General features: G+C 32.6%; 1 protein-coding gene across 6 annotated transcripts in view; it reads left to right on the top strand.

The window, feature by feature from the left end:
• LOC128675832 (uncharacterized) overlaps positions 1–27,975 on the top strand; it is a 180,375-nt gene that overhangs the window by 146,736 nt on the left and 5,664 nt on the right. For 5 of the 6 annotated variants that reach the window (XM_053755533.1, XM_053755534.1, XM_053755530.1 and 2 more), the window contains one exon: positions 11,588–11,745. In XM_053755533.1, coding sequence (XP_053611508.1) covers positions 11,710–11,745 — 36 coding nt within the window. In that variant the 5' untranslated portion in view covers positions 11,588–11,709. Of the gene's footprint in view, positions 1–11,587; positions 11,746–13,465; positions 13,812–27,975 lie in introns of those variants that run through there. The other variant, XM_053755529.1, reaches the window with a different exon arrangement.

Genomic DNA, 27,975 nt, shown 5'->3' with positions numbered 1-27,975 from the left:
TTTTATACTTTCAAAATTTTGCTAATTTAAGTCACATACTGCAAGTATGAACGTTCATTTTTGGAAAAATTTTTTGAATATTTGAATATTTTTTTTGTCCCAAAAAACCATATCAAGTCAAAACAATAGACTCGCTCTGGTCACGTGGTCCGACTAATGTGCAAAATTTTTCCTTTCCCACATCAAGTACATTACTAATTAATTATTATTAGCATATTTATTGTTCAATACCAAGGAAAGGCCTGCGATACATGTAATCTCTGATATACCGAGTGTTTCTCTGGCACTAGTTTCTCCATCTCATTGAATATTGTTCCATCATCGGCATTTCTTCTCAGCAGTGGTCGTTCCGAAATGCTAGTAGTTTGTAGCTTTGGTAAATATCATTTAATTTAGAATATGACGTGAAAAAGTGCCTGTGAGGGCCTAATTTCTGAATAAATGATTTGATTATGATTTTGATTTTTTTTTTATTTCATTAGCACTAAATTCGACACCATGGAAAAAACTAACTATTTAGTAGATGATTTTTATTTAAAAAAATATACGTCAAACTCCGTGCCGAAGTAGATCTTTTACGTAAAAGCTTTAAAAACCATTCATACAAAGTATGAACAGTAGAATAAGTTAAGTTATTTCAGTTATCAAAGTGAATTCTGAGTCGGCGCCTGTTGTGTCAGCGTCAATCACATCACTGCCCGAATAGATAACGAACCAACCCACTGTTTCAATTCAACTGGAACATGTCCTTATCTTGTTAGTAGATAATTTAATTACCCGTTAATAGTGCCCCGAGATGACCACTTAAACTACTGTAATATGAATATAATAATTATGAAAAGCCTTTTTTAATTATGTTTGGAAATTTAGAACTATTTACCAAATATGTAATGGTTAAATTGAATAGCTACACGGAGCTGGTCACTCAAAGAAAAAATCACCAATTTGCTGATAAATAGAAATAGTACGATTGAAAATATCTACATTTTTGATTACATGACAGCCATAGAAACGTAACATTAGGAATAGATTGCATATTGTGATTAACTCAGTCAACTTTTAAGATAACTAAACTGCGCGGCAATTGTTGAAATAAAATGGCGTACCTACTATACGTTTTTCATAGGTAACGTCAAATTTACTTATGCAACTTATCCTAAGTTTACAAAACGGTATTTATAAAAATTGGTCCAAGTTCAAACTAGTTACGTCGTTCGTTGCATGGCGCCTGTTATTGCATGCATGCATGGCTATTGCGCACGCATGCATGCATACGCATGAGTTATGACTGAATATTTATGGGATCGACCATATAAAGCGATCATTAGTTTACTGGTTTATAACTATCATAAATAAATTATTGGTATTTATCATAACAGTCACAATCAAATGGCAAATATACGTTTGTAAAGATTTTAACGGAAAAATACGTCTTCGTTCAAGTAATGGTTCAATTTCATAACATCCAACTTATATTCTTTCTCTTGCTAAGCGAAGGTCGGCAATAAAATTGTTTCAATGATAAATAACGCAAAGTTCCAATGTTTATGCTAAGCCTATAAGGAGCCAGTTCGATTAATTAGACATTTATTGCTCTAGGTGTCGCCAAGACTAACAACTTTGTAAGCCTGTAATTATACTATTATTTAAACTTTAACTACGTGACAAGGTGGACGTAAATTCGTAAACTGATTTAGATTTCAAACTATGACCTAACATTATATTTCGATTGATTTATGCAAAAGACATTACGAGAAAATTAACAGAAAGCGTTTGTGTATTTTTGTTATTAATTTTGTGGCTGTGAAATGATTTCAAAACCATCATATATCTCCTCAAAAACTTGTTAGGTCTAATTTTTTTTAATAATTCATTGGAGATAAAATTGTGTTACTGTTATAAATCTTTATTATTGTACAAATAGCATCAGTGTCTCACAGCCAGTATGAGAGTATTTAGTTCCAAATTATTTTCAGCATAAACAAACACTAAATGTTACTTTATTTTATGCTTAACCATCATCTGAATAGGACCATTTTATTATTCCATTTATTAGACAAGCGCTATAAAGGTCCGTGTACGTGGTACAAGTGTCGTTTTAATAGAATATTTATTTTACGTCGCAGTAACTTGTGTGGTCCTTAATAAAGCGTAGGATAAAACACATTTGGTTTTACGATTAGTTTTGCGTGGGACCGACACGTGTATGTGTCACAAGGATGATTTATGATATATTAAATAGACAATTAAGTGAACAATATGTTTTTAAACGTTACGTGATAATTTATTAGGCTTTTACTTATCCCGTTTGACGTCAATATTTAGCAGTAATTCAAGAAAGACTATCTTTGTGGTCTGACGTTATAGCATACTATTTATTGAACTTGGCTCGACGCACTGCCGCGTGTCTAATATATTAGTATGTATTCTGTATGAAAAAGTAGTGTATGATTTTATTATAAAGCCACGAAATGCATTAAATATTATTTATTTATTTATTTATTTATCTTTACATGAATGCATCATAAAAGAAACTCGATTCTGACTATAAAATCACTAATATCGGAACACATAGAAAATAACTGTAAAATTGATTAGAAACTCTATTCTAGACAAATTTAAGATTGTTTTATCCTTACAAATCTATCCCTTTTGATGCATTATGTAAATATGTAATTTATAAGCCATAATTTACTAATCAATGCATTTTAAACCTCATACCATTATGTTAAAGTATACAATTAAATGACTCCATAGTTGTTTGTTAATGATCCCACTATTCTAATATAACAGGGCATAATGTCATGAATTAATTAATTTTAATTAATCGACTCAATTTAAATGTAATTGTTTTGATTGGCTAATACATTACTATTGTCGGATTTGAATAAAATTTACTCAAAACTAGCTTTTGCCTGCGATTTGGCCTTAGCCGGATCGATTTTATGCCGGATCTTTAAAATAAAGTTTATGTTTTACACAGCCCAGGCTTCGCAGCGTCACAGCCCTAAATGCAACCGGAAATACACGAAGAAAAGAGAGACAGATAGTTTACCAGGCAAAACTAGACTGATTTTTTATACTTGTATAATTGCGCGTGTCTTTGCATTATCAAATCAAACTCATCGTAATTCTAGTTAGTGTCACTTTGTGAAGCCATTTTCGATGTCAATTCAGCAGAAAAATATCTAAAATGCTCATTGGCTGACCATTAAACATGCGCTAAATCGCGTACGTGTTGCTATTTCACAGACCAGTGGCTCGTATAATGCGCCGGCGCATAGTGTGAAGTTAATCGATTAATTTATTTTTGTTCGATTTTTATCCTTCGATCTAATCTCGAATTAATTCGAAGGACACTCAATTCTCAAAGCTTTCAATTAATCAAAGCTTTTTATATTTTAGCCATTGTGTTACTTGCCCGCAGGTTTTATTCTTTCCGTTTAACTAATTTCATCCAAATCCTATCAATAAATATGTATGATCCTCATTTATATGATATGTCAAAGATTATACGTAGATAATTATTTGATGAATAAATAAAATTAAATACGTAATTATTGGAAATACAACTTTTATTTTATTTATTTATTCAAATTTTGTCATTTTTAATAATAATGTAAATTCGTCCTCCTAATTTTTAATATATGTATAAGACCTATATTTGTTAATTGACGTCCTTGGAGAAAAGGCTGCGGTGAAGTTTGTTGCGCCGCTTCTTCTTCACTTGCGCTTTGGAAGCCGGCAGTAGACTTAGTTTAAGTAATTTTTTTGACGTCAATAAGTGACGTATATCATCCTAAATTGAATAAAGAATTTTGAATTTGAATTCGTAAGTAACTTTAAAGATATGAGTACAAAAAATACTTTAATATTTTTTGTACTCATCAAATAATTCTCTAATAATAATCTCCTTCGCTTTCCACGTCTCTGACAAGATATCCGTAACATGTAGGACGCTATCTGACTACAAGATAGGGGTGTGGTCTGTGTCCTGATGGCTTACAATATACTTCGTACCTAAATACTCGTAAACATTTCTTAAGTTAAACTCTTAAAATGAGAGTATGAATGATACAGAAAATAATCAAATAAAACCACATACGATATCTTCAATATAATAAAAAGTAATTAAATTAAGTGTAATTAAAATTAACTAATGAAAAGCGAGAGTTGTATTGAGTGAAAAAGTAAGTGCACTGTTTTACATAGACCTGGGGCTACGTTCCTGCGAGAAATTATATTAACAAAATACTTTTTTTTCGAAAATCCCCAAATGACCATAAAAGGAGATGAAAAGTTAAATGAAAATTACAAATAAATAAATATATAAGGACAAATCACACAGATCGAACTAGCCCCAAAGTAAGTTCTAAACTTGTGTTATATACTAACACAACGATACTATATTTTATAACATATACATATACATAAACATCCAAGATCCGGGCCAATCAGAAAAAGATCATTTTCCATCACGACCCGACCGGGGACCAAACCCGGGAGGGGTCAATATATCTGAACCGATAGGCGGTTCAGAGGTAAGCACTATACCACTGCGCCACCGAGGTCGTCACTTCACGCAAGCGTAGCCGCGGAAAAAACTAGTAAATAATAAACTGACAACTATTCACAAAAAAAGATTTATTTACAAAATGAGGGCCTAGAGACAAATTGTTAACGTGAATTTATCAACGTAATATATATGTATATGGTATAATTTAGTGGCGTCAATATTCTACGCATGATAAAAATATATATTTAGCAATTTTTAATTGGCATGGAACAAAAATAACTCGCACATTGAGATCTTTCAACGCTAACGAAAAAAAAAGATTTATTTCTCAAAGCTAAAAGCTGATAAGCAAACGACACTTCTGCTCAATTCTTGTATTCCTATAACAAGATATACGTATGTTTTTTATAACGAACTTGAGATTATCCGATGATGTATTAGTAAAGCTACGGTCTAACTGACAGCGTGCAGCGAAAGTCACGATAGAGCCAAACAAAAAAAAAATAGTTTAGTTTAAGCTAAGAAATTTTTAGTTTAACAAAAATAAAAATTTCTTAGAAAAAAAGAAATAGTAATGAAAAATGCTAAATGGCAGAACAAATAGGCAGATAATAGAAAAGGCAGGAATATAAGAGGTGGAAAAGAAGGATTTCATTACTCCATAGACAATCCAAAGCATTTTAATTACAAGAAAAACCATTTTAACACTACGTATGCAGAACATACAATGCACATTACAATACGCATACAGTAAACTAGGTTATTTAGTATGAGACCAAATCGGGCTAACCACGTAAGTGGTAATTTTTCTATTCATCATTTGACAACGCAATTGTTGTCGAATTCAGTGGCATAGCAACACAATTGTTGCCGATACAAAATGTTTGTTTTTTTTTTTAAATAAACTTAATCGGAAATGAGTAGGTAATAGAAATGTCAATTACTCACTGTACTAAATAAAACTGCACTGTAACCTCGCATGACTGTAGGCAAAAAGATCGCCGAACTTAGAGGATTCGACAGATAGAGAGATAAGATAGATAAAATCTTTATTTGTATTCACAAAACAAAATATACAACACATACAAGTTCTTCATATTAATAACACACAATACAGAAAGAGTGTGTTGCAGCAATACAAAAAGGACACAACTCAGCGGTACTATTACCCGGGGGGGCAATATACTCATTTTCAGTTGTGACCTTAATTATTCCAGACCATAATTTCGACGTATATTGTTGTTTTTTTTTCATGTACCTAGCAATAAAAAGCAAAAATACAAACTACGCAATACACATTAACAGAATCTATCTGTTCAGCGATAGCGTGTGAGAGCCACAAATACGAGTATTTCGTTCCTCGAGCAGTAAGACGTCAGCCTTCGCGGCGCTAATTTTACGACGTCCATTAAATAATTCATTAAACTCTGACCAATCGTAAATCAGGACACTGTCAGACACTCCTACTTCGCAATATTATACAAACATCTCATGTTTATTACCATTTTGATGTAATGTGTGCTTAGTGAACGCTACTTTAATTAGAGTTTTGGCCTTATATATCATAATCATATTTTACATATAATCATTTATATCACAGTTAATAGTTGTCTGCAATCAATTTATCCAAAATGTAATGAAGTTTTTACAAAAATTAAAGTAAATTAAACACTAACGCTATGTTAATGAGTCGATTTATCTTAATATTTAAATGAAGAAGCAAAATTTAAAAAACAAGATTTATTTTTGTCTATAGGAAATAGCCACCGACTTCCCTTTTAGATAGACCAAGATCGAGTAAACAACGTGAGCGAGAATAAGAAAATATTTTTGATTTATAACTGCGCGATTTTTTTATGAATACCAATATTTCTTTGTAATTTTGGAAAAAAGTTTTTTTCCCCTGTTTTTAAAATCTCCCAATATTGTTTTGTCTAAATATAACATTGATCTTTTATATAGATAAATATATCCATATATCCATAGGGATATATAACGTTTTCTCTATCAATACTAGGCACCATGTCTAAGTTGTCGAATGTAAACTAACCGTCAAGTCTATGGAATTAGTAGGTATTCCGTACAACGATGTACTAATTAAATATATGGTCGGTCAAGTCACGTCGCTTTTGAAAATCGAAATCGAATAATTTATTCAGAAATTAGGCCTTCACAGGCACTTTTTCACGTCATATTCTAAATTAAATTATATTTACCAAAGCTACAAACTACTAGTATTGACAATGACGATTGACAATGTTATGGCCAATACGGCCACTTATTTGATTTTTTATATATTAAAAGAATGTGTTTTTTCTATATTAAAAAAATGTTTTAGCAAACTTTGACTCACGTTATACATTTGACTGAGCGTAAAGTTTGACTAGCGTTTTCAAGCCAAGTAAACTTTGACGTTAACTTTAACATGCGCGCCGCCATCTTTTATATAAAATGCATACTTGTCAAAATTGACTCATGCCACCAAATCTTATTGCCAAATTTCAAGTTTTAGTGATCTCATCAAACGTATCCGTTTCAAAAGGATTTACAAATTACTGTAATTTGTCAACTGTTAAATATTCAAATTAATTATGTCTTATATCCTACAGTTTTCATTCAGTGTGAATGTTGCACCATTGTCGATGAATTACATCATGTACAAATTGATTGATGATTCGATAGACAGGGCTGGACTTAGGTGCTTAATCAGTTGATTGAACACTGACACTCTGTTTACATTTCTATGTGTAAATTTGAAATTGAATTTGATGATCTGCACTGCGTTGGAATTTAAATTTAATGTTTTTTCAGTGTACTTACAACTATAGCGAGGCCTGTAGTTGTAAGTGCACTAAACCATTGCGCTCCATCGCGCTGCGCTTTGTCAACGGCTCAACGCAGTAACGCAACTACACGCGTCAACTTATATTAATGTCAAGCCTATGTAAAATGTAAAAACACGGAGCGTCGACGCAACGCAGCATGACGGAGCAGTGAGGCTGCTCTCAAACTCTGACATACTATTGATTCCACAGCATTATTCTGTCGAAAAATGTTTTTAAAACACGCTTTCCTAAGTCCGTCCATGTCGAAGTACAAACTCGCTAATTAATTAACCGCCGTTAACAGTTCTACTGAATGCCTGCGACATGTTCAAACCTGTCGTTGTGAAATACGTCAATTTGGACAAATCAATTGGCACGTTGTAAAACAGATTAGCATTTAATTAAAAATTTAATCAAAAGAAAAAATGCAAAAGCTAGTAAATAATAATATACTAATATAATATATAATACAATACAACACTATTCAATATTCGATTCGTATGTCAATGATTAATATTGCAAGTATGTTGATTGATAAGCGGCGCTGAGATAATGGCATGATAGGACTGATAAGAACGAATTGACGTGAGCTGTAGGTGTTAAATGGCGCCAATGATCTCAATCGAAGGCGGATTGTTAGGGCATATGTCTATTTGATGAAATAACTTATTTGTTTTTATATACCTGGCTTATTACTAGTTGTGGTTATCGCGCTTGACCTCTCACAATAGTCAGTTAATGGATGGGCGAATAAAAATGTATCCCTCAGTGCTTCGGAAGATACGTTAAGGCGTTTGCTAGCCAATCCACAATGGGCCTGCGTGGTCTGACATAGTCCATGCTCCGTATCCATCCTTAAGCGAGGTGCCCCAACAGTAGGGGCGTTCAAATAGCAATGATGATACTCAGTACCCATACATAACTCAGTACGATAAACCATAATATAATTCATCAGATCATGTCGGTCACGATGGAAAATGATCATTTTCTGATTGGCCCGGGTCTTGGATGTTTATCTAATACATTTATTTGTGTTTGAATCAATTCAAAAGTGGAGATATATTACATTCGCAAATAGATAATTCAGGGTCCGCGCTCGAACAAACAGGTGCGGGGCGCGAATATATTTTATTTTATCAGTTTCATCATTGTTTTATTTGACGACCTCGGTGGCGCAGTGGTGAAGTGCTTGCCTCTGAACCGAGAGGTCCCGGGTTCGATCCCCGGTCGGGTCATGATGGAAAATGATCTTTTTCTGATTGGCCCGGATCTTGGATATTTATCTATATATGTATTTGTTGTAAAATATAGTATCGTTGAGTTAGTATCCCATAACACAAGTCTCGAACTTACCTTGGGGCTAACTCAATCTGTGTGATTTGTCCATAATATATTTATTTATTTACTTATCTGTTCATACATAGGTTTCAAGTTGGTGGTTTCCATAAAATCCATGAGTGTTATTGAGAAAGAATACGGATAAGATTCTTATCAAAATCAAAATCAAATCATTTATTCAGAAAATAGGCCTTCACAGGCACTTTTTCACGTCATATTCTAAATTAAATGATGTTTACCAAAGCTACAAACTACTAGCATTTCGGAACGACCACTGCTGAGAAGAAATGCCGAAAGAAACTCATTCAAACAGTGTTGGTCCCTATTATGCCAGAAGGGCTTACCATTTTTAAATATAAATATAAATTAATTGTATACTAATAATATTTATGAGAGAGTGTATTTCTTTGTTTGCGTCCTTCACATCAAAACGGAACATTGGATTGAGGTGATTTTTGGTGTAGAGAGAGTTAGAGAGCTGAAAGACATACATAGACATTACTTACTATCATTTGGGTATTTTTTCCAATTCTTTTAAGTATATTGAAGCATTTATTAATAATAAAATACAAGTTTACAACTAAGCTTTACCATGACAAAAGTACCCTTAGTCTTATCATAAATGCAAATAAATTTTGGTTTTTTCATGGCGCCTACTTATCATTTTTGATAAAATTGCTCACGTACCTTAAACGACGACCGATAATCTCTGCGGACTTTGACTGATGACGTCACGATGCATGACGTCTACCTTGGGTTTCAGAGGAACAACTTTAGTGGCCCAGATGGTGCATGCGGAACCTTAGAATAGAATCATACGGCGTAAGCAGTACGAGGCGAATAAAAGCATTGATAGCAGATAAACAACAACAGCATTCTCTAAATGGGTTGCCATCAAACATGCGGTCCTGGTTCGCGGCGTCACAGCCACGAATGCCAGAAACACGCGGGAATTATATATAGTCTAGTAAGAGTGTCGTTGCTGCTATTGAATTATTCCAAAAATGACCTAGATTTCCAAGTTTGGTCGCCGGGCAAATGTCGTTGTTATTCTCCATGTTATGAGGAAAATAATTGTACTTATTTATATAGGTGGTATGGGTTGATTTATTAGAATACTCATTTTATTTACGTACTTATGGCATGTCACTTGCGGTGTCAAAACTATTTAATTTGACAAGAATTTTATACGACTGTTTTCATATTTTACATACATATTTCTTCGTGATTTACATCTATTGGTAGGTATATGTTTCTTTGAAATAACTTTTATTGCATACTACAAAACACAAAAAAATAAACAGAAATTAAAGAGAATATTTGAGTAAGTACCCGAATAAAGTAAGAATAATTACATAAGTACTTTACAAAGACACTGGTCTCATTATGAAATCATAAACACATCTTTTTACATAAAACTTTATTGATAAATGCCCAAGGAAAAAATAGAATATTTGTCTGAATTGGCGGCCAAAACTGGCAACATCCCGCCTGACGTCTAGGGTAGACGTCAGGCGGGGGAATGCTTAGGGAATGTTATTTTTTCCTGTCAAAGCTATGTGTTTCTCAGTCGTCTCACAAGACATCCACGGGAGGACATGGAGTGGTCCTATTCTAAGGCGGGGACCACACGCCACATCTTCTGTAATTAAAGTTACTTTTCAAAAACAAAGGAGCTAAAAATCAAAGTGTGTTTAACCACCTTCCGCCATAAAGAGTATTCTAAATACAGTTCAAAGCGAAACTAATGGATTGACCCACTTGTCTGCGTTCCGCGCCGGGTCAAATACTCTACACATCAAACAGATTGTTTTACTACAAACAAATTTGTTATTCTCACAATGAGATTGTGGTTTTATGGTGCTTCAATGCTTTCAGTATAGTGAGAGAGAGAGTTCATTTTTATGTCAATACCACCAGGTATTGAGATATCGACCGGAAGCAAATAAAATATGATAAGGAAAATGAGACGTGAAAAAAGGTAAGAAAACGGCCCCGGGGCTCCGACGCTCAATGGCTAATGAGAGACAGAGAGAGAAAGAGATAAATTCGCTCAGGTAAATTGCAATTGCTTCAGTCGTGAAATTCTATAGTTTTATCTATGGCGGAGTAAAGAATATTGAAATACATAATAAAGAATATTGAATTACATAATCGGCCTATGTTTGTTGTTTTTAATGTGTCTTATTTTCTATTGGTCTTCGTTAACGCATGCGCCCTTTCATTTTCTTCCTCCCACTGGAGCCTTAACTTTTGTTTAGTTTGAGCAAGGCAGAATATCACGCATGAGAACAAACAAGGAGACACGTTATTGTAAATTTTAGTTTATTTTTTTTTTGTTTTCGTAAAAAAAATTGCATATTGAGGCAGGAAATGAAATAAATAACTAAGTATTAACCCCGCCTTGAAAACTGTCAGATAATTAATTTAATCTTTATCATTTGATTATATTATATAGCATGACTCAAAGTAACTTCCACAAATGAAATTTTTTGCATAGTTCGTGGCGACTTACAGAGAAATATTAATGTAAAAAGTTCTACGAATTTGTTCCCCACTAAAAGATACATGTGTACGTAGGCAAACCTACTATATAGACTTCTACTAAAACTAGTTTATTGCACACAATATTTTTTTTACAAAATTGTGAATATTTTGAAAACCGATTTTGATGCCCCACGAAAATTCTATTGGCATATCCTACATACCTTTTAATTTTCATCAAAATCGGACCAACGGTTCGAAAGTAAAAAATGTATTTTTTGTATGTATGTATGTTGTATGTATGTATGTATGTATGTGAGCGAGCAAAGCGAGTTCCGCTCACTCAGTCAATAACAATTACACCGTTATAAAATCTGTTGTACTTTTTTTTATATATTAAAACAATACATATTTATGTTCCTAGGTGTACGATGAGTCGGCAAAGGTGGTAGAGGTCCGGAGGGCGGGGGGATGCGGCCCGCGCGCGCCCGTCCGTCCGCCGCCTCCGTCAGATAGCGGCGCCCGCAACACCGCCGCGCTGCGACTATGCGCATGGCAAGCGCCCTGCCCACTCTGCTCGCGGTAAGACTTGGCTTACACACTGCCGTGCGGCGTGAGGCCCACGCTGTGTGTGACTTGGCTCATGCACGACCGTGCACTGTATTATACCACGTATTATTAATATTTGTTATTGTACGGACATTTTTTTGCGCATGGGCTCGAAATGAAGAAAAAATTCTTTATACGAGTATATAGAAAATATCTTAACTTGAAAATCGTAATCATAATTTTTATTTGCTCAAAGACATGGCAGGTATAAAGATTTAACGTATGTACAAATGCATGATGTCTATTGCCAGTATGATGGTTAGATGTACGCGAACTTTTTGAAAGAGTGAAGTGGTTTTTTTTTTAATTACTTACCGCCCAAGGGCTTTCTAGCTACATTGTTACCCTAGAGCGCTAATTGGTCACTTACAAGCCCCATTTGGGTGTAATAAGGAGCTACTTACCGAATATGAGACATGTAAAGTACTTATACAATACCTGTTTTAGGAGACTTCGCTTTTTCACAGATACATAATGTAAGTTTATATAACTAATTATACATTAAAACATGGGCAGATAAATATACTAGATTATTGTTGCAGATCATATAATAATATGTATAATTTTCAGTGTGTCGAATGTGCGTAAATTTATGTTTCGAGATGTGTGAGTTTATGCGATATAATACCTATGTAATAACACATACGTACGTAAGGTGAAACAATATTTAAAAAACATAAGTTTAAGAATTAAGCGCAACGGTTGGTCTCATCGACAAAAATCAACAGTTCAAAAAAAAAACGACCTACTTCCGAAAAACAGGCAATTAACAAAACAATTAGTTTAACTACTAATAAACGACTACCTGTTGACTCGTCAAATACGTAAAATAGAAGTGAGTAATTAATTACATGTTTTAAATACCAATCGGTTTACACAATATTGTGAATTCACAATTGAAAATTAAAGGACGGAACCTATTTTAAAATACATCTTATTATGTTGGTACGCATTTTTAGCAATGGAGGTCCATTGGTACCTTTTTGAGGCATCCATACCTTTTTATCCTAATAAGTAAGATAGCTCCATATCCGAAAATATACACCTTAATGTACCGTACATTAGTCATTATTCAGCACAATACTGAAATATAATTTTGTTGAGGCTTACTTTCCAAAAATAGAACCCTATTTGAAACATTTATAATATATATATATATATATATATATATATATATATATATATATATATATATATATAGTACTTAGTTTTAAACTTGTTATATTTGAAGCATGCATAGGTAAGACCACAGATAAAAGAAATATATATATATATATATATATGTATATATATATATATTTGAAACATTTATAAATTTGTCAAAAATTGGTAAAATGAACATTGCGTGAGAATCGTGCCCCGGGTACCTTCCGATGCCAGGATATATCTTACCATATATATATATATATATATATATTTCTTTTATCTATGGTCTTACCTATGCATGCTTCAAATAGAACAAGTTTAAAACTAAGTACTATAAAACGTAGAAATAGTGACTAAGTACTTAGCGCTGAAACAAGTTCTCACCGCTCCGATTCCGCAAAAATCCTTTTGCATAATTTATGAACTAGCCGATTGACTGTGGCAGAATTAGTTTTATCTAGACATGATGATGACAATCCACGGAATACCAAAGAGTCGACACATCAAACCTCTATATCCAATCGAATATAACTCCTTCGCATCAGTATACTTCCAACTGCCGTGCACTACGCTAGTCTTAAAAAATAGACACGTATTCTCTACGGCCATTCGCGGCGGCCTGTCAAAAAACGCGCGCGCCACAAATTGGAAAATGGAATACAAATGCTCAAATTAAAATATTCGAAATCGACTTTTTAGTGATGGCCAGTTCTAAACAGTTATAACGATTATTCGTTACATATTTTAAAGTGTTAATTAATATGTTGGAGTGTTGCACAAAATCGTTCCGAATATAAACATTTTCGAATGAATGGTTGTGGTGACCTCAAATTTTATGTATGATTTATTCAAGTCCTTGGATAAATTTAATTTTGCTGACGGCAATTAATATGGTGAGTTTTTAATTAATAATTACATTTACGTACGTTTTACGTAGCCGCTTTTAAGATTCACGACGCAATGTCTCATTTAAATTCAAATTAATAAGCCATTTAATTAAATGGATATTTGATTACTTTATTTATTAGATAGTATAATTCCATAGTTTTTTTTATCTGTGTTAAATTTAAAAATAACTTGGTAAACATGGAATATTTTAAAATTATCGTTCTTACAATCGTGACATTACTACCTGCCGGGATCAATTCAAATAATATCTGTTTTTGAAATAAAAAGTAACTGCAACAATAAAAAAGTACTGAAAGCCATAAAACTTTGTAATGTTACTTTTTTAATGTTGATCTTTCATTTTCTGTATAACCACAACTTCGCTCCAGAGATAATTAAAAATAATGTCCCAATGTCTATGGTTTAAAGTCATTAAAACGTAACACAAACCATTTTCTTAACACTGAGTCACTCGTGTAATGAAATAAAGATTTTACGATAATTTTATCGCACTATTGTGAGGAAAACTATTAAATGAAATGTGCGGTTTTCTTGAATATTTTCGCGTTTTATTATTAAATTAAAATAACTTTTTAATGACACGGTATTGAGTTTCAATTTCATTATATGTATAATTTATTATATTTTTACCCAAACGAAGCCGAGTCGGGCCGCCAGTCAAATAACAAATCGATGTGAAAATAGGTAGATTGCCAATTCTAATCACAAAGGAATGCAATATTGCAAAATTGTAGATTATAAAAATAATTGAAACTTGAAAACAATAGATACAAACTGTTTTATTAGATTAATCCATACTGATAATGATAAAGATCCCATTTAATTCATTCAATAATTAATTGGCGGGTGTGATTAAATTCCTTAGATTTGTTTGATATATACCTAATGTGTGTGAAGTGGTTCACATTAAGTATTTTACAATGACCCCCGTTGCGTCGTTATGTTAATCTGTTTGTTCACGATTATAAAAATAAAATCGCAAAATAATTAAAAACTTTTTTTTCGATTCCGGATTCTACTGCTCGGCATGTTACGACCCGCTATCCCGCTAAATAAAATTTCCCTGACGACCCAATTTCGAGAGCAATTAATCATTTATTTCATTGGATCATAGGTTTTGGAAGATATGATAAAAGTATATTTTACAGCCGTCATTGGCAAAACATTTTTTTATTACTTAAGTAATTATTTATTCTGTACTTGTATTGCAATCTTTATAATAAAAAAAATCTGTATGACAAAATTATCTTCAGTCTTCCATGCAACTGCAATTAAGTTTTAAAATGTCAATACAAAAATCGATACGCATGAAATCGGAACAATAGAATCGATTATAAATCGATTAATGATCGAATCAACTGCTCCCTGTAAAATGCACTCTTCCGTGTCGGGAACAATGGCAGTCAAAAGTTTAACCCTTTAAATGAGCTTCTTGTAAGGAAGAAATCAAGAACAGGGAGGTCCAAATCTTGACCTGTTTTCCTGGTGCATTTTAAACTATTTTTAAAGCAAAAAAATGTTACCCACTTTGTTTGATATTATGGAAGAAAAGTTAAGAAACTCTGGGCTACAATGCAGCCGGGAAAACACTTAGAGAGAGAGAGACGACTTTGAAGAAAAGGCATGTGTATAAATCATTATACTTTTATCTGTGGCATAATATTTGTATTGCCGATTCTTGCTGCGGAACATTCTTCAAAACATTTTTTTTTCTTTGCTGTGTACTTCTGTTAAAATATATTTTTCAGAAAAATAAATAAAGAAAAATAAGAAAAGAATTTTAAATTTTGAACGACAGGAGCAGAAACGATCAACTAAATTGAAAATAGATATTTCAGAGACGACCATATGAAGATTTACTTTACAAAATTTATATTTAAAAAATGGTAAGCCCTTCTGGCATAATCCCTATTATGCCAACACTGTTTGAATGAGTTTCTTTCGGAATTTCTTCTTAGCAGTGGTCGTTCCGAAATGCTAGTAGTTTCCATTTCATTTAGAATATGACGAAATGATATGAATAAACGATTTGATTTTGTAAGGGTTTTGCCCTATATGCGCTGACAGACAATGTAATAACTCTAGTAAAAACCAGTTCTAGTTGGATGACCAAAGCCGACTTAATCGCTTCCTGAGTTAATGCTGCAATAGCTCGCAGAATGAAAGAATGTCCTTTCAATGGAAAAATAATTGAGAAATATTGAGAAATCAGTCTAACCTAAATGAGACAGGTCGTCAGGCCAAAGTTGATAAATTAGCTACGTTCTAATCAATATTTGTATTAAATAATTTGTCATTAATATGAAATAGGTCTGGCCAACTATAGCTTCAATCGATTAAGTAATATTTTTAAAAAATAATTCCAGACAGACATTACACTTTTCAATTGTCAGTTTATGGATGTATATTATTGACTAAAGTCGTTGCTTACATTAACATATTCAAGTTCAAGAAAAAATCTAAATCCGAAAAATAAGTATAATAAATGCGAATGTTTGTTTCTCTTTCACGCAAAATATACTGGACGGATTGCTATGAAATTTGGTCCACGGGTAGAATATAACTTGGAATAATGCGTAGGGTACTTTTTATTCCGAAATTCATACGGAAGCGAAGCAGCGGGGTGTAGATAGTAACAACATAAATTCCCGCTATTTGTATTAATTACAACGTCCAAAAAATATTCAACCATCCTGTTACTTTTTTTACAAATTTCAAAGTATTAGTAACACTGATGGAATGTAATCATTTATTGAAACACCTATAGGTATATAACATTTAAATAAATAAAGATAATAATAATCTTATTTCACTTAAACTCCAGCGCAATATCGACTCATTTGACGTAAGCAAGTTCTGACATTCTGTAACTTTCCGTGAAACAAACCCATAATATAATAAAATATTTTATCTCACGGTGAATAGACGACGTTACAAAATACGATAATGAAAATATTCGATAATAATATTATTTATATTCGATAATAATATTATTTATATCATTTATCGAATATTTTCATTATCATAATTGGTATCAGATTATAAAATACTTAATTCACATATGACACACCCACAGGAAATTATATAAAGATACAAATAATATAGTTCGTGTAAATATGTTCAAGATTCATTTTTGAATCAACTCAATTTCATCATTCAATCTTGCTTATAAAATTTGTACAGTAAAATAAAATCCAAGTATACTAGCGGCCCAGCCCGGCTTCGCTCGGGTCCAACCACAATAAAATGTGGCCGTTGTAACTGTTGACGGTTTCGTCTATCTCAGTGCCAAATTTCACCAAAATCGGTCAAGTAGTTTTAGTTACTTAGTTATCATTTTCTCAGAAGCAGACCTAAATATAAAATCTACTACTATAAAAATTAAAATAAAATCCGCCTTCTAAAAAGCAAAGTTTTCACACATTTCCTGAACAGCTAAGAAAATTCTCGAATGAATTTTCTATAAAACTAGATCACAATCGCTCCCACCCATTTTGGCTGCTACGATGTCACGGACAGACATACAGATACATACACACGACACGTTAAACATATGTAATAAATCTTTCTATCTATCAGGTGATATTCAAGTCACATATTGCGTATTTATTGGATAGGAATTGGGTGCAATAATCGTGGGGAAATACTTTCAGTAGACCGATAACACGACTTTATTTTTACCTAATAATAAAACAATAAATGTATGTTGTGACGGGTCACATTGAACCGTGTTATCATACACCAATTTTGATATTTTCCTGAACTTTTATTGATTCAGAATCGTCTGGAAATTCGAACTGAAGAAAAAAAAATCTAATAAACACAATGAATGAAGTAAATAGGGACTCAAAAAAATTATTTTTTTTTAATTTATGCAATTATTTATATTTTATATTTAAATTACTTTAATTAAAATTAAGGCGGAGCTTAAAATATTCCCAAAATGGCTACTTTATTTCACAGAACGCATGCGCAAACGAAAGGTGGACCTTGTGCGGTGATTGGGTGAAAATCCCTTTCAATACGAGCACAATAATACCAATCAATGTGAACATTTTTATTGGGCTGTGTTTAGCCTCTTTATGTATATAATTACCATTTATGGGGATAATTACCACTAAATATTATATAAGCGATAGTTTGTGAGTATGTTTGAGTTACGGCTGGGCAAATTTTTATGAAATTTCATATTAATTGAGGTAGCTGATACCTTTATTTATTTATTTGTAAAGTATACCGATCGATATGTGCCAATGGTCCCACCACTAAGGTTGCCGAAGCCCGTGCGAGGTGGAGGAGAAAATTTTAGGGAGCAAAGCAGTCCTTGGGCTTCGGCGCTTTATGTCTGGGAAGCAGCCGGGAAAATGCTCTGAGAGAATATCATTTAGATAACTAGTAAGTTATAATACAAAGACATACCAAAACCAAACCAGGGAATGGACGAAACAGACCTAAATAAATTTAATATTTATGTTACATCAATTAGAATAAGATATATTGGCTTACGATGTGTTTCACAGAGCGTAAAATATAAAAGAATAAAAAAACAAAACAATATTTTAATTATCTGGAAATACTTGTTCCTAGGTAATATATAATCTAAGTTAAACAGACCGAATCACATAATTTGTACGATTTAATTGCCGACGGAAAAGGTTAAAACAATTAGAAACGTATATATAATATACAGTCATACAAATCAGTTTATTAGTAATTTTAAATAAAATAAAAAAATCCAATCTTTCCTTCCTTTTTTTAATGATAAGTAATGAATTATTTAAACAAAAATTTACTGCTAAATGTCCACTTCGCACGGTCGTCGACATCCCTAGTTGTCAGACCATTTGGTACGCATATACTCCTCGACGACATCAAGCCAGTACTTTTTAAGTTTGAAAAAACCTGCACACTGTTAAGTCTCTAGTCTGTGTGCGTCTACATCTGCTACTGAATTGGCGAACAGTGGTAATAATAAAAGTCACATCAGATGATTTTAGACGACTGAAATAAAATGCTAAACCTGTATTTACAACAAAACGATCGCCAAGAAAGAATAAAAAGACAAATTAAATAATATATATGCATGCAGTAAATCAAATAAACATATATGTTATTTAGCTATCAGGTCCCACTGTTGGGCAAAAATTATTATGTGTGTAGTGACACTAAAAGTGTAAAAAAAACGGACTTTACAAAGCAAGGTTCAAAAATAAACATGAATTGGACAACGAAAGGGTAGAAACCAGTGTACCGGTGTCCGACATTCCAACATTTGATGAGACCCTTATCGTGAACAAACAGGAAATGGATTCAAGAGGTGTTGGACAAATGTCTTACATAAACCTTGGTGTTTGACAAACATTGGCCCAGCGATGGAGCAAGACGGCGCGCTTTGAATCAGATGTGGATGCAAACATTATTTGAACAAATAGAAGTTGTTCATTCATGTTATTGGTGCATTTGTCTCAACAATGGAATTTTAGAAAAAAAAAGACATTTTTTCTTCATTTTCTGATGAAAAATGTCGCCTGCCTTGATGTCGAGAAGGTAGAATATGCGTTCGGTAATGGTCTGACTACTAAGGATGTCGATGATAAACTGATTTGTTTGCATAATATAACTTTTTTAATTGTTTTATCCTTTTCCGTCCGCAATTAAATCGTACAAATTATGATGAGTTAGAGATGGAAACGAACTGAAGTAGAAAAGCGGGTCCTAGGCTCGGATGTTTAACTTTTGAAGAAAACGCTCAGGTAAGAGAGAGATAATAATTTTCTGATTGGCCCCAGTCTTGGATGTTTATCTATATATGTATTTGCTATAAAATATGGTAACGTTGAGTTAGTATCCCATAACACAAGTCTCGAACTTACTTTGGGGCTAGCTCAATCTGTGTGATTTGTCCTAATATTTATATTTGTATATATATTTATAATACACGAGTAAATGATAATTGAATACTACATTCACCATCCGAATTTGATGCTTAAAACGTATCTATTTACGTTTTTTAGCCTCGGGCCCTCTGTATACCTTAAATATAAACATCTGAACTGGCACGTAGCAAATAAATACAACATAGAATTACAATAAGTCTGGAAACCCTACACTTTGCCACATAGAGTTGTCACAGAGACATTCAGCTGTCAAATATTTTAGTTCAATAGTTATTTGCATTGCAAATTAGCGCGACACAATGTCGCTTTTATTGTTATTATTATAAGGTATATTACGACCGCAAATTAAAGTTTGGTTCAAGAAAACCGCTGTTTTTGATCGTAATTTATCAGGTTGTGTAAATTTAAGTTTGTTTGATCTGGCAACCTTTTTAGTGTTGTATAGAGTTTATGGCGTGTTCGACATGTAGCAATTTCGGAGTACACGCATGGCAACACTTGTGAGTTTGTTATAATGTTCGCATTGCATTTATAAATATAATGTTTTTGTTTGGTCTTGGATAAAAATTTATTTAGACAAGCTAAACGAAGTTTCCAGTTTTGTAATTATCTAGTCATATTGTGTGTGGTAAAGTGCTTGCCTCTGAACCGAGAGGTCCCGGGTTCGATCCCCGGTCGGATCATGATAGAAATGATCTTTTTCTGATTGGCCCGGGTCTTAGATGTTTAACTTTATATGTTATAAAATATAGTATCGTTAAGTTAGTATCCCATAACACAAGTCTCGAGCTTACTTTGGGGCTAGCTCAATCTGTGTGATTTGTCCTAATATATTTATTATTATTATTTATATTACTATTGATTTTAACAAAACTGCACTTGGTTATCACTCACGTTGAAAATATTTATTCTTATTTTGTAAAAATACGATATTGTTATTAAAACGCGCTATAGATTTAGCTTTCACCGTTACCGTAGTACATATATACTTTTCGAAAGTATCACCGTTAAATGAAATACACAGTCAATAAAATCTGGGAACGTGTGTTTTTTTCCTTTAATTGTGGCGCCACCTAGCAACCGTATTCAATAACTCAAATAGAAAGCTACTTATGATATGACCAATCACATCAAAGTGACCACCACCGACCTGACAAAATGATTATAATTGAAGTAGCAAGTGAACTACACGACTAATGGATGTAAGTAAATGAGATAAAATACCCAATGCTTTTTAGATCTGAGGACATTAGTCAAATCGCTTCAAATATCATAGAATGTATATCGTGTGTAATGGAGAAGGAAGGGACTAGTTGTGATTGTTTTAACAGATTGTTCTATCAATTGCTTTTTGGGTTCCGTGCATTAAAAATCAATGAGAAAACGGTAATAGAGTAACTGCGTAATGCATAAAGCATAAAAAGAACACAGTGCTAACAAAAACTTAATTTTAGAATTTTCAGTTGATAATTTAACTGGGAAAGTTATTTGTGACTTGTTATCCTAGAATAAGACCACTCCATATCTTGTCGTGGATGTTACACGTAGGGACACAGCCTTAACAGCTGATAGGAAACAATAGCATTCCCAAAAAGGCTTCAAGGAAGTCAGGACGAAAAATCATACCTAAAACTTCAAAATTGAATGTATAATTTTGTATGTGAACCCTGAGGTTTAGGGCGTCACAGTTCCGAATGTTACCAAGAACCCGCGAAGATAAAAGACAGATGTAATCTGGAAAGTGTTCATATAAAAAACAAAGATTTTTCCAAATAAAATATGAAGTGATGAACATGCGCTTATTGAATTGATAAATTTACAAATATTACGGACAAAAATTGAATATATCTAACTGATTCTGCACCATCCTTGAGAGAAATACACGCCTTAGAGCCTTTAAGTAGGACATTCCTGGTCAGATTACCATCAGACCGACTCCGGCGCAGGCGTCAGAACAAATCCTGGCCGTGGAGAATCAACTGTCAAACAACCGTGAGATTATACACACAGTGACATTACATTTATAATAAACTCTAAATATAAATTTAGGATGCGCGATGTAATTTAATTTATGCAAAAAATATATACGATTTAAATTTTAAGCAAACCACTCACTCTCGTCAATATAAATGCTATTAATGCTAATTACATAACTAGATATGTATAAATGCCATCCGGAATCTTATATACTTTATTTGCAGTAATATCTTCCTCTTATGTGAGAGCTTTCCGGGTTGCCTCCGCACCCGAAGAGCGTCGGAGTTCAAGGTTTTCTTTCCTTCTGTTTCTTCTCCACTTCTATTGATGCGCAGAGCGTATTACATACATGTAGAATTTCATAATAGACTACAAGACCCTAAGCTAATATCGAAAGACAGGTCACGGAATATAAATCTAAGTAAACTGTTCACGATTCTAATCGATTGTCGACTTTATCGATTCAAGTGACAATCGATCGTTTCACTCGATTGACGGTTACATTGTTCTTGAATGAAGTCAATTGAGATTCTTATGTATTTAAGCTTATATTTGTAGGCTTATACAGGACGTTCTAGACATGCTTGTGTAGCTTAAATAGATTTTAGCAGAATATTTGACATATCGGAGTGATGGCTGGTGGAATAAGTAGTTGTCCAAAAGGAGACATGAATAGCAGACGACCTGCAGAGATGGGAAAACAACGTAACCAAAGTCTAGAGGTACTTGGATCAGAGCAGCACAAGATGAAAAAGGGTGACGTACAAAAAGAGGGGAATATTCTCAGCTGTGAGCGGAAGCTGGTTGAATCATTATTATTTAATGATTGTGAAGCTTGTCATGCAGATTTTGAAATAGATACATACATATATATAAATCATGGCAACAAAGGTATTTCATATTGCTAATCCTGCAAGTTCATAGCCCTTTTTCTTGATTAACTTTTACAATATGTGCGGATGGTGAACACACAGGCATATTCTACTTTATTCTCTCGCTCCTAAACCAGAATGTATTATTAGTTTCAAAGGCTAAATTATTTAAGCGACATTTTTTGAAAGATGAAATAAGGACGATCGAAGATTTTAATTTTCTAAAAAAAAATCACTGTTAGTAAACGGCTTAACGGATTTTCATAAAAATAATACATTTTAAAGATAAAAAGTACCTACTATTATGATTTCTGTTAATGTATTAATATTATTTTATTGATTTTATATCGCTTAGATCATAATACATCGAATGAAACCTTGTCCTTGTCGTAAAGCAAAATGGTTAAATTGCTTCAGGTCATCAAATAACTTAAATGTTTCAAGCACATATACCTACCAATGTAAAGCAAACGACTGATAACGATTTATTGATAATTGATGATTAATTATTAAGTAAGAAATTTATATGATATATCGATGCAACTCTCCTACCCATAGTTATATTCTTTTATCTATGCCCCTACCCGACAAAATATTTATTTTCCTTACATATTATAAAAAAAAAATCTTTTGTCTTGTCTATTCGCAATAAACACAAAAAGTACTAGACGGATTTTCATGCGGTTATCACCAATAAATAGTGTGGTTCCTGAGGTAAACCTTCCTCAGTGTATAATTTATTATATTATTACAAATAGTTAACAATAAATTTGCAAACATGAAATAGTTTAGATTCCAACAATTACTCTTAACATTTATTGGCCCGGTTCTTATGATATAGGTGGAGCCGGGTGCGGCTGGTAGTTTATGGTGCTCACCGCAGGAGGTACCATAGAGTATGGCATAGACTAAACGAAAGCACAGATTATGAAGTCGCAAATGTGTTGATTTTATTTTACTAATCTTCGGAACTTGAACGATGTTCACTATTTGGCGTGATTTTTTTTTTCTTTAAAAATCACTTTATTAATGATAGTTCCGTGTTTTGATTAATCTATTAATATTCTTACTTACTTCTGCTTCCGTTTTAAAAGTTGTTGTCAGTTTTATATTATTTTTATGTCACGAAATCACCATAAAAACTATAATCAAAATTCTTTTAACAACTAAATCTTATTTCTTAAACTTTTTCAATGATTTTTATCAATAATAATAATTTGCGTGCCCAAACACAATAATTCTATTAAACTCTGCAGTTTTATAGCATTTTTATTAACCGAAAACCGATCAATTCCATTCGATTTTTTAATAATTTACATATTATTCCTCATTGACCTTTCGAAACGTTCTCAGTTTGTATAAAACTGGAAAATACGATTTTTTTAAATGTTTAATACAAGCAAAAAAAAAACGTGTATAATCATTGGTTTTATTCATAAATATTTGTCAACCGATCGTTTTACATTTGATGAAATCTCCCTAAAGTGTTATAATGACAGCTTTATTCATGTCCATAAACTTTTTTTTTTATTTCGTCTATGAGAAGTCTACTCTATTAACATTTCATTTGGTTATTATGATTACAAATTTCGTGAAGCCGTCAAATCTCATATTACTTATGGAAAACTGTCTGAATTAACTGTTTATTTGAAATTCCTGCTTTATCTGCATCTTTATTTAATGTGTTTGCATAAATTCAGGTCCCGGTAAATTCATTCATCTAATGACAGCCACACACAGCGATCACGCTAGTCCGATTTGCTCGATATGCGTGTGTTTCTATTATTCTTCCTTGCGAGTTTTCTTTTCGAATAAATAATAAATGTGCTCTTTTCGACGTAATTATGTCAGATGAAACGCCACGCACCCACTTTCTCAGCACATTCAATTACACAATCCATATCAATATTTCAAATATACACATTATTTTTTTAAACTGATATGCTGTATTTAGGTATATTTTCTTTCTTTTTTGTTTATTAAAAAAAATATAACTATAGGTATTTTATGTTAACTGGCTGCAATTTTCGGCAATCGTCAAATTTTTAATAATTTCAACTAATACGTTGGCCAATTTCCTTGACCGTGTGTAGCCCACACGAGACCTTTACTACCGGTCCATAATTCCCCATTCGGATGCGCCGACGCAATCTCCATTTTTACGACCCGTAGTGTCCAGATAGCCCTCGTTACTTCATCACTATGTCAATAAATTAACCTGGTACCGCTCCCCGCTAATTATTATTGAAAGCGGCACCATTACTGTCTAAAAATATAATACATTATACTACAAATAAACTAATTATATTTACTGAATTCTGAGGATGTAGAAAGTAATTAAAATTTTACTAGCTATCTGTGCGGATCGCTTATTTATTTATGTACACACCGTAACAGTGTAAATATAAAACTAATATATAGGAAAGTAAGTACAAAGGTTCTTATAAATTTCTAAGTATATAAATTAATCCAGTAAACGCGCGAATTGAAAAAAAAAAAGAATCATTGGCGTATTATATTATATACAAGACAAATAGATAAATGTGATACGACGTACCTGATTGTTATACATATAAAAATATATAAGTTACACAAAATATGAATATGCTTTTATATATGAATTTGTGTGATTGAAAAAACAAAGAAACAGCCAATATTGAGCATCTAGATGTTTTCATGTGATTTTTAAAGCTATGATGATAATTCAATGAGAATCCCAATTCTTAGTTACCTATATTTAGATCGGAAACTTATTACATACCTAACTCAATTTATAGACGTAAAGTCAACATGGATTTCGCAAAGGTGGTCTTCCGTATTGATCACATTAATCGTATGAAATATCATAATAACAAACATTTTGCGCGCAACAACAATATTATGAAACCCAATTAGTTTACAACGATACAATTCGTATTCCGCCTTTATGGTTACCCAATAATCTTTCTTAGTACAATGGATTAGAAGCTAAATTTAGACTTGGTTTTTCATGTTGAAGTATTACAGTGGTTATTGACAGACAAAACAATGCAGCGGATTCAGTTCACGTCAAAACATTGCCCGTACCATATTCTGTTGAGATACCAGATAGCTGTGATGGTTATAAAATATGTTACGAAGATAGTTTGATCCAGCCATCAAAATTGGAAATTGTCGCCCTCTGTGGCGCAGTGGTAAAGTGCTTGCCTCTGAACCGAGAGGTTCGATCCCCGGTCGAGTCATGATGGAAAATCATCTTTTTCTGATTGGCCCGGATCTTGGATGTTTATCTATATATCTATATATTATAAAATATAGTTTCGTTGAGTACGTATCTCATAACACAAGTCTAGAACATAATTTGGGGTTAGGCCAATCTGTGTGATTTGTCCTAATAAATTTATTTGTTTTATTTATTTAATTAATTAATTATTACGTAAACTCCTCCTCCATTTGGTGTAGGCTTCTTGCTATCAGGCTATTTAATATAAAACCAATTTTTAAATTAACAAAATAAGCTAATAACTTATGACAAATTTATTATCTAAGTGACATATTTTCAAATTATGACTCTCTGTTGTTATTGGTTTGGTGCCATGCTTTTATAATTCTAGTTTCGTTTTGTTTTTAATGATAGAAAATTATTGTATGTTACGTATTGTTAAAATAGCCCAGTTAAATTAATACAAGGAAACAACTCCATTATCTCATAAGTTTAACAATTTGGCACCGATTTTCGGTTGTAACGTTTTTAAATTGTCATTATCTCTGCAATGATTGATCATTTTAGATTTCTTTCGCATAATATACGATGGCCCGTTACTAACATAGCCCGCAAACACTGACATTTTATGATTGCAAGCCGATATTTAAGAGAAAATCTAATTTTCTTTCGAAAGTCCTATCTAAAAACAATAGTAGTCGACAACTCTGTGATTACTCCTCATACAGCGACCCAAATCTATCAATCTTGATACGTTACCGTGAATTCTAAATGCAGCTTGTTATTCTAGCAGATTCAGTTGTGAATATGACGGTCGTATCTGAAATAGCATTAACGTTGATCCAACTAGAATTTAGGCGAAAGCTGGCTGTACAAATGAAAGGAAATATTCAATGGATTGTTCTTGTAATATATTTTGTTTCAAAGGAAAACAAATATTTTTTAGACAAGATTGACCGTCACAAATCGCAGTGACTTGATGATTGCAGCGTATGTGATGCACCTACTTAGTAGTAAAGGCTCCAACTGAAAATCAGTGTATTGCTCCTAGAGTAATAACATCACTGAGTTGTGGCCTGTTTAGATTGCTGCAGCACACACACACACATAATCACTTTTTGTATTTACCCACGTTTTGTTTTTTTTTTTATCTTAATTTTCTTTTTTGGTTATTTTATGTGTGTGTCTGTAGTTTTTTGAATAAACTTATTTCTATTCTATTAACAAGGCGCTACACCTTTTAGGTACCTATATACACCTGTTATATCTTATTGTCGCCTTGTTTTACCCACAGGAATACATTTCATGATTTTTTTTAGATCTAGATTTATCAAATGTGACGTCATACTAAATTATAAATAATAAATACATTTTTCTGAATTTTATATCGTGATATTTTTGATGTGATATTTTTATTGTCAAATAAATAAATATATTAGGGAAAATCACACAGATTGATTGCTAGTACGGTAGAACGGTACTACATTTTTATAACAAATACATATATAGATAAACATCTAAGACCCGGGCCAATCAGAAAAAGATCATTTTCCATCATGACCCGACCGGGGATCGAACCCGGGGCCTCTCGGTTCAGAGGCAAGCACTTTACCACTGCGCCACCGCCGTGGTCGTCAACCAGATAATATTTAATTTAAATAAAGTCTTTATTATCTTATGCGTTGTTTAAAATAATTCAAATTATATATTAATTCACATATATTTTTTAAATCTTGTAGTATATATTGTAAAATATATTAAAAATGAAACTATACATTAGGAAAGACCTCATTAACCAATTAGATAAACCAAAAAAATGATAAAGCGAACAAAGAAAATATAAAAAATGTTAATATAATTAGTTGTAGTGTCAAATCGTAGGCAGCACAAAGGCAGCAACGTTTCAATATACGCTATGAACACAGACAAAATTGAGACGTTACAGTAAAACCAAATTACCTTATTTACATAAGAATTCCGTATAAAACAAGTAATAACAATATATTTGTGGTTGTAGCAATCGTACAATCCATACACGACGCTTATATGGACAGAACAAACATAACGGTGCAAATTTCGGCCCACACTATGAAATTTTAAAATTGTAGGCTAATTTTGTGATCCATAAAGACCTTACACTCATCTATATGAAAAAAAACCTTATATAATTTTTTATACACTTATTTAATTGATTTTAACA

The sequence above is a fragment of the Plodia interpunctella genome, chromosome 15 (assembly GCF_027563975.2).
Source record: "Plodia interpunctella isolate USDA-ARS_2022_Savannah chromosome 15, ilPloInte3.2, whole genome shotgun sequence".
NCBI classification, from domain to species: Eukaryota; Metazoa; Arthropoda; class Insecta; order Lepidoptera; family Pyralidae; genus Plodia; species Plodia interpunctella.
Note: the sequence above shows the minus strand (reverse complement) of the source record. Positions and strands in the feature narration are given on the sequence as shown.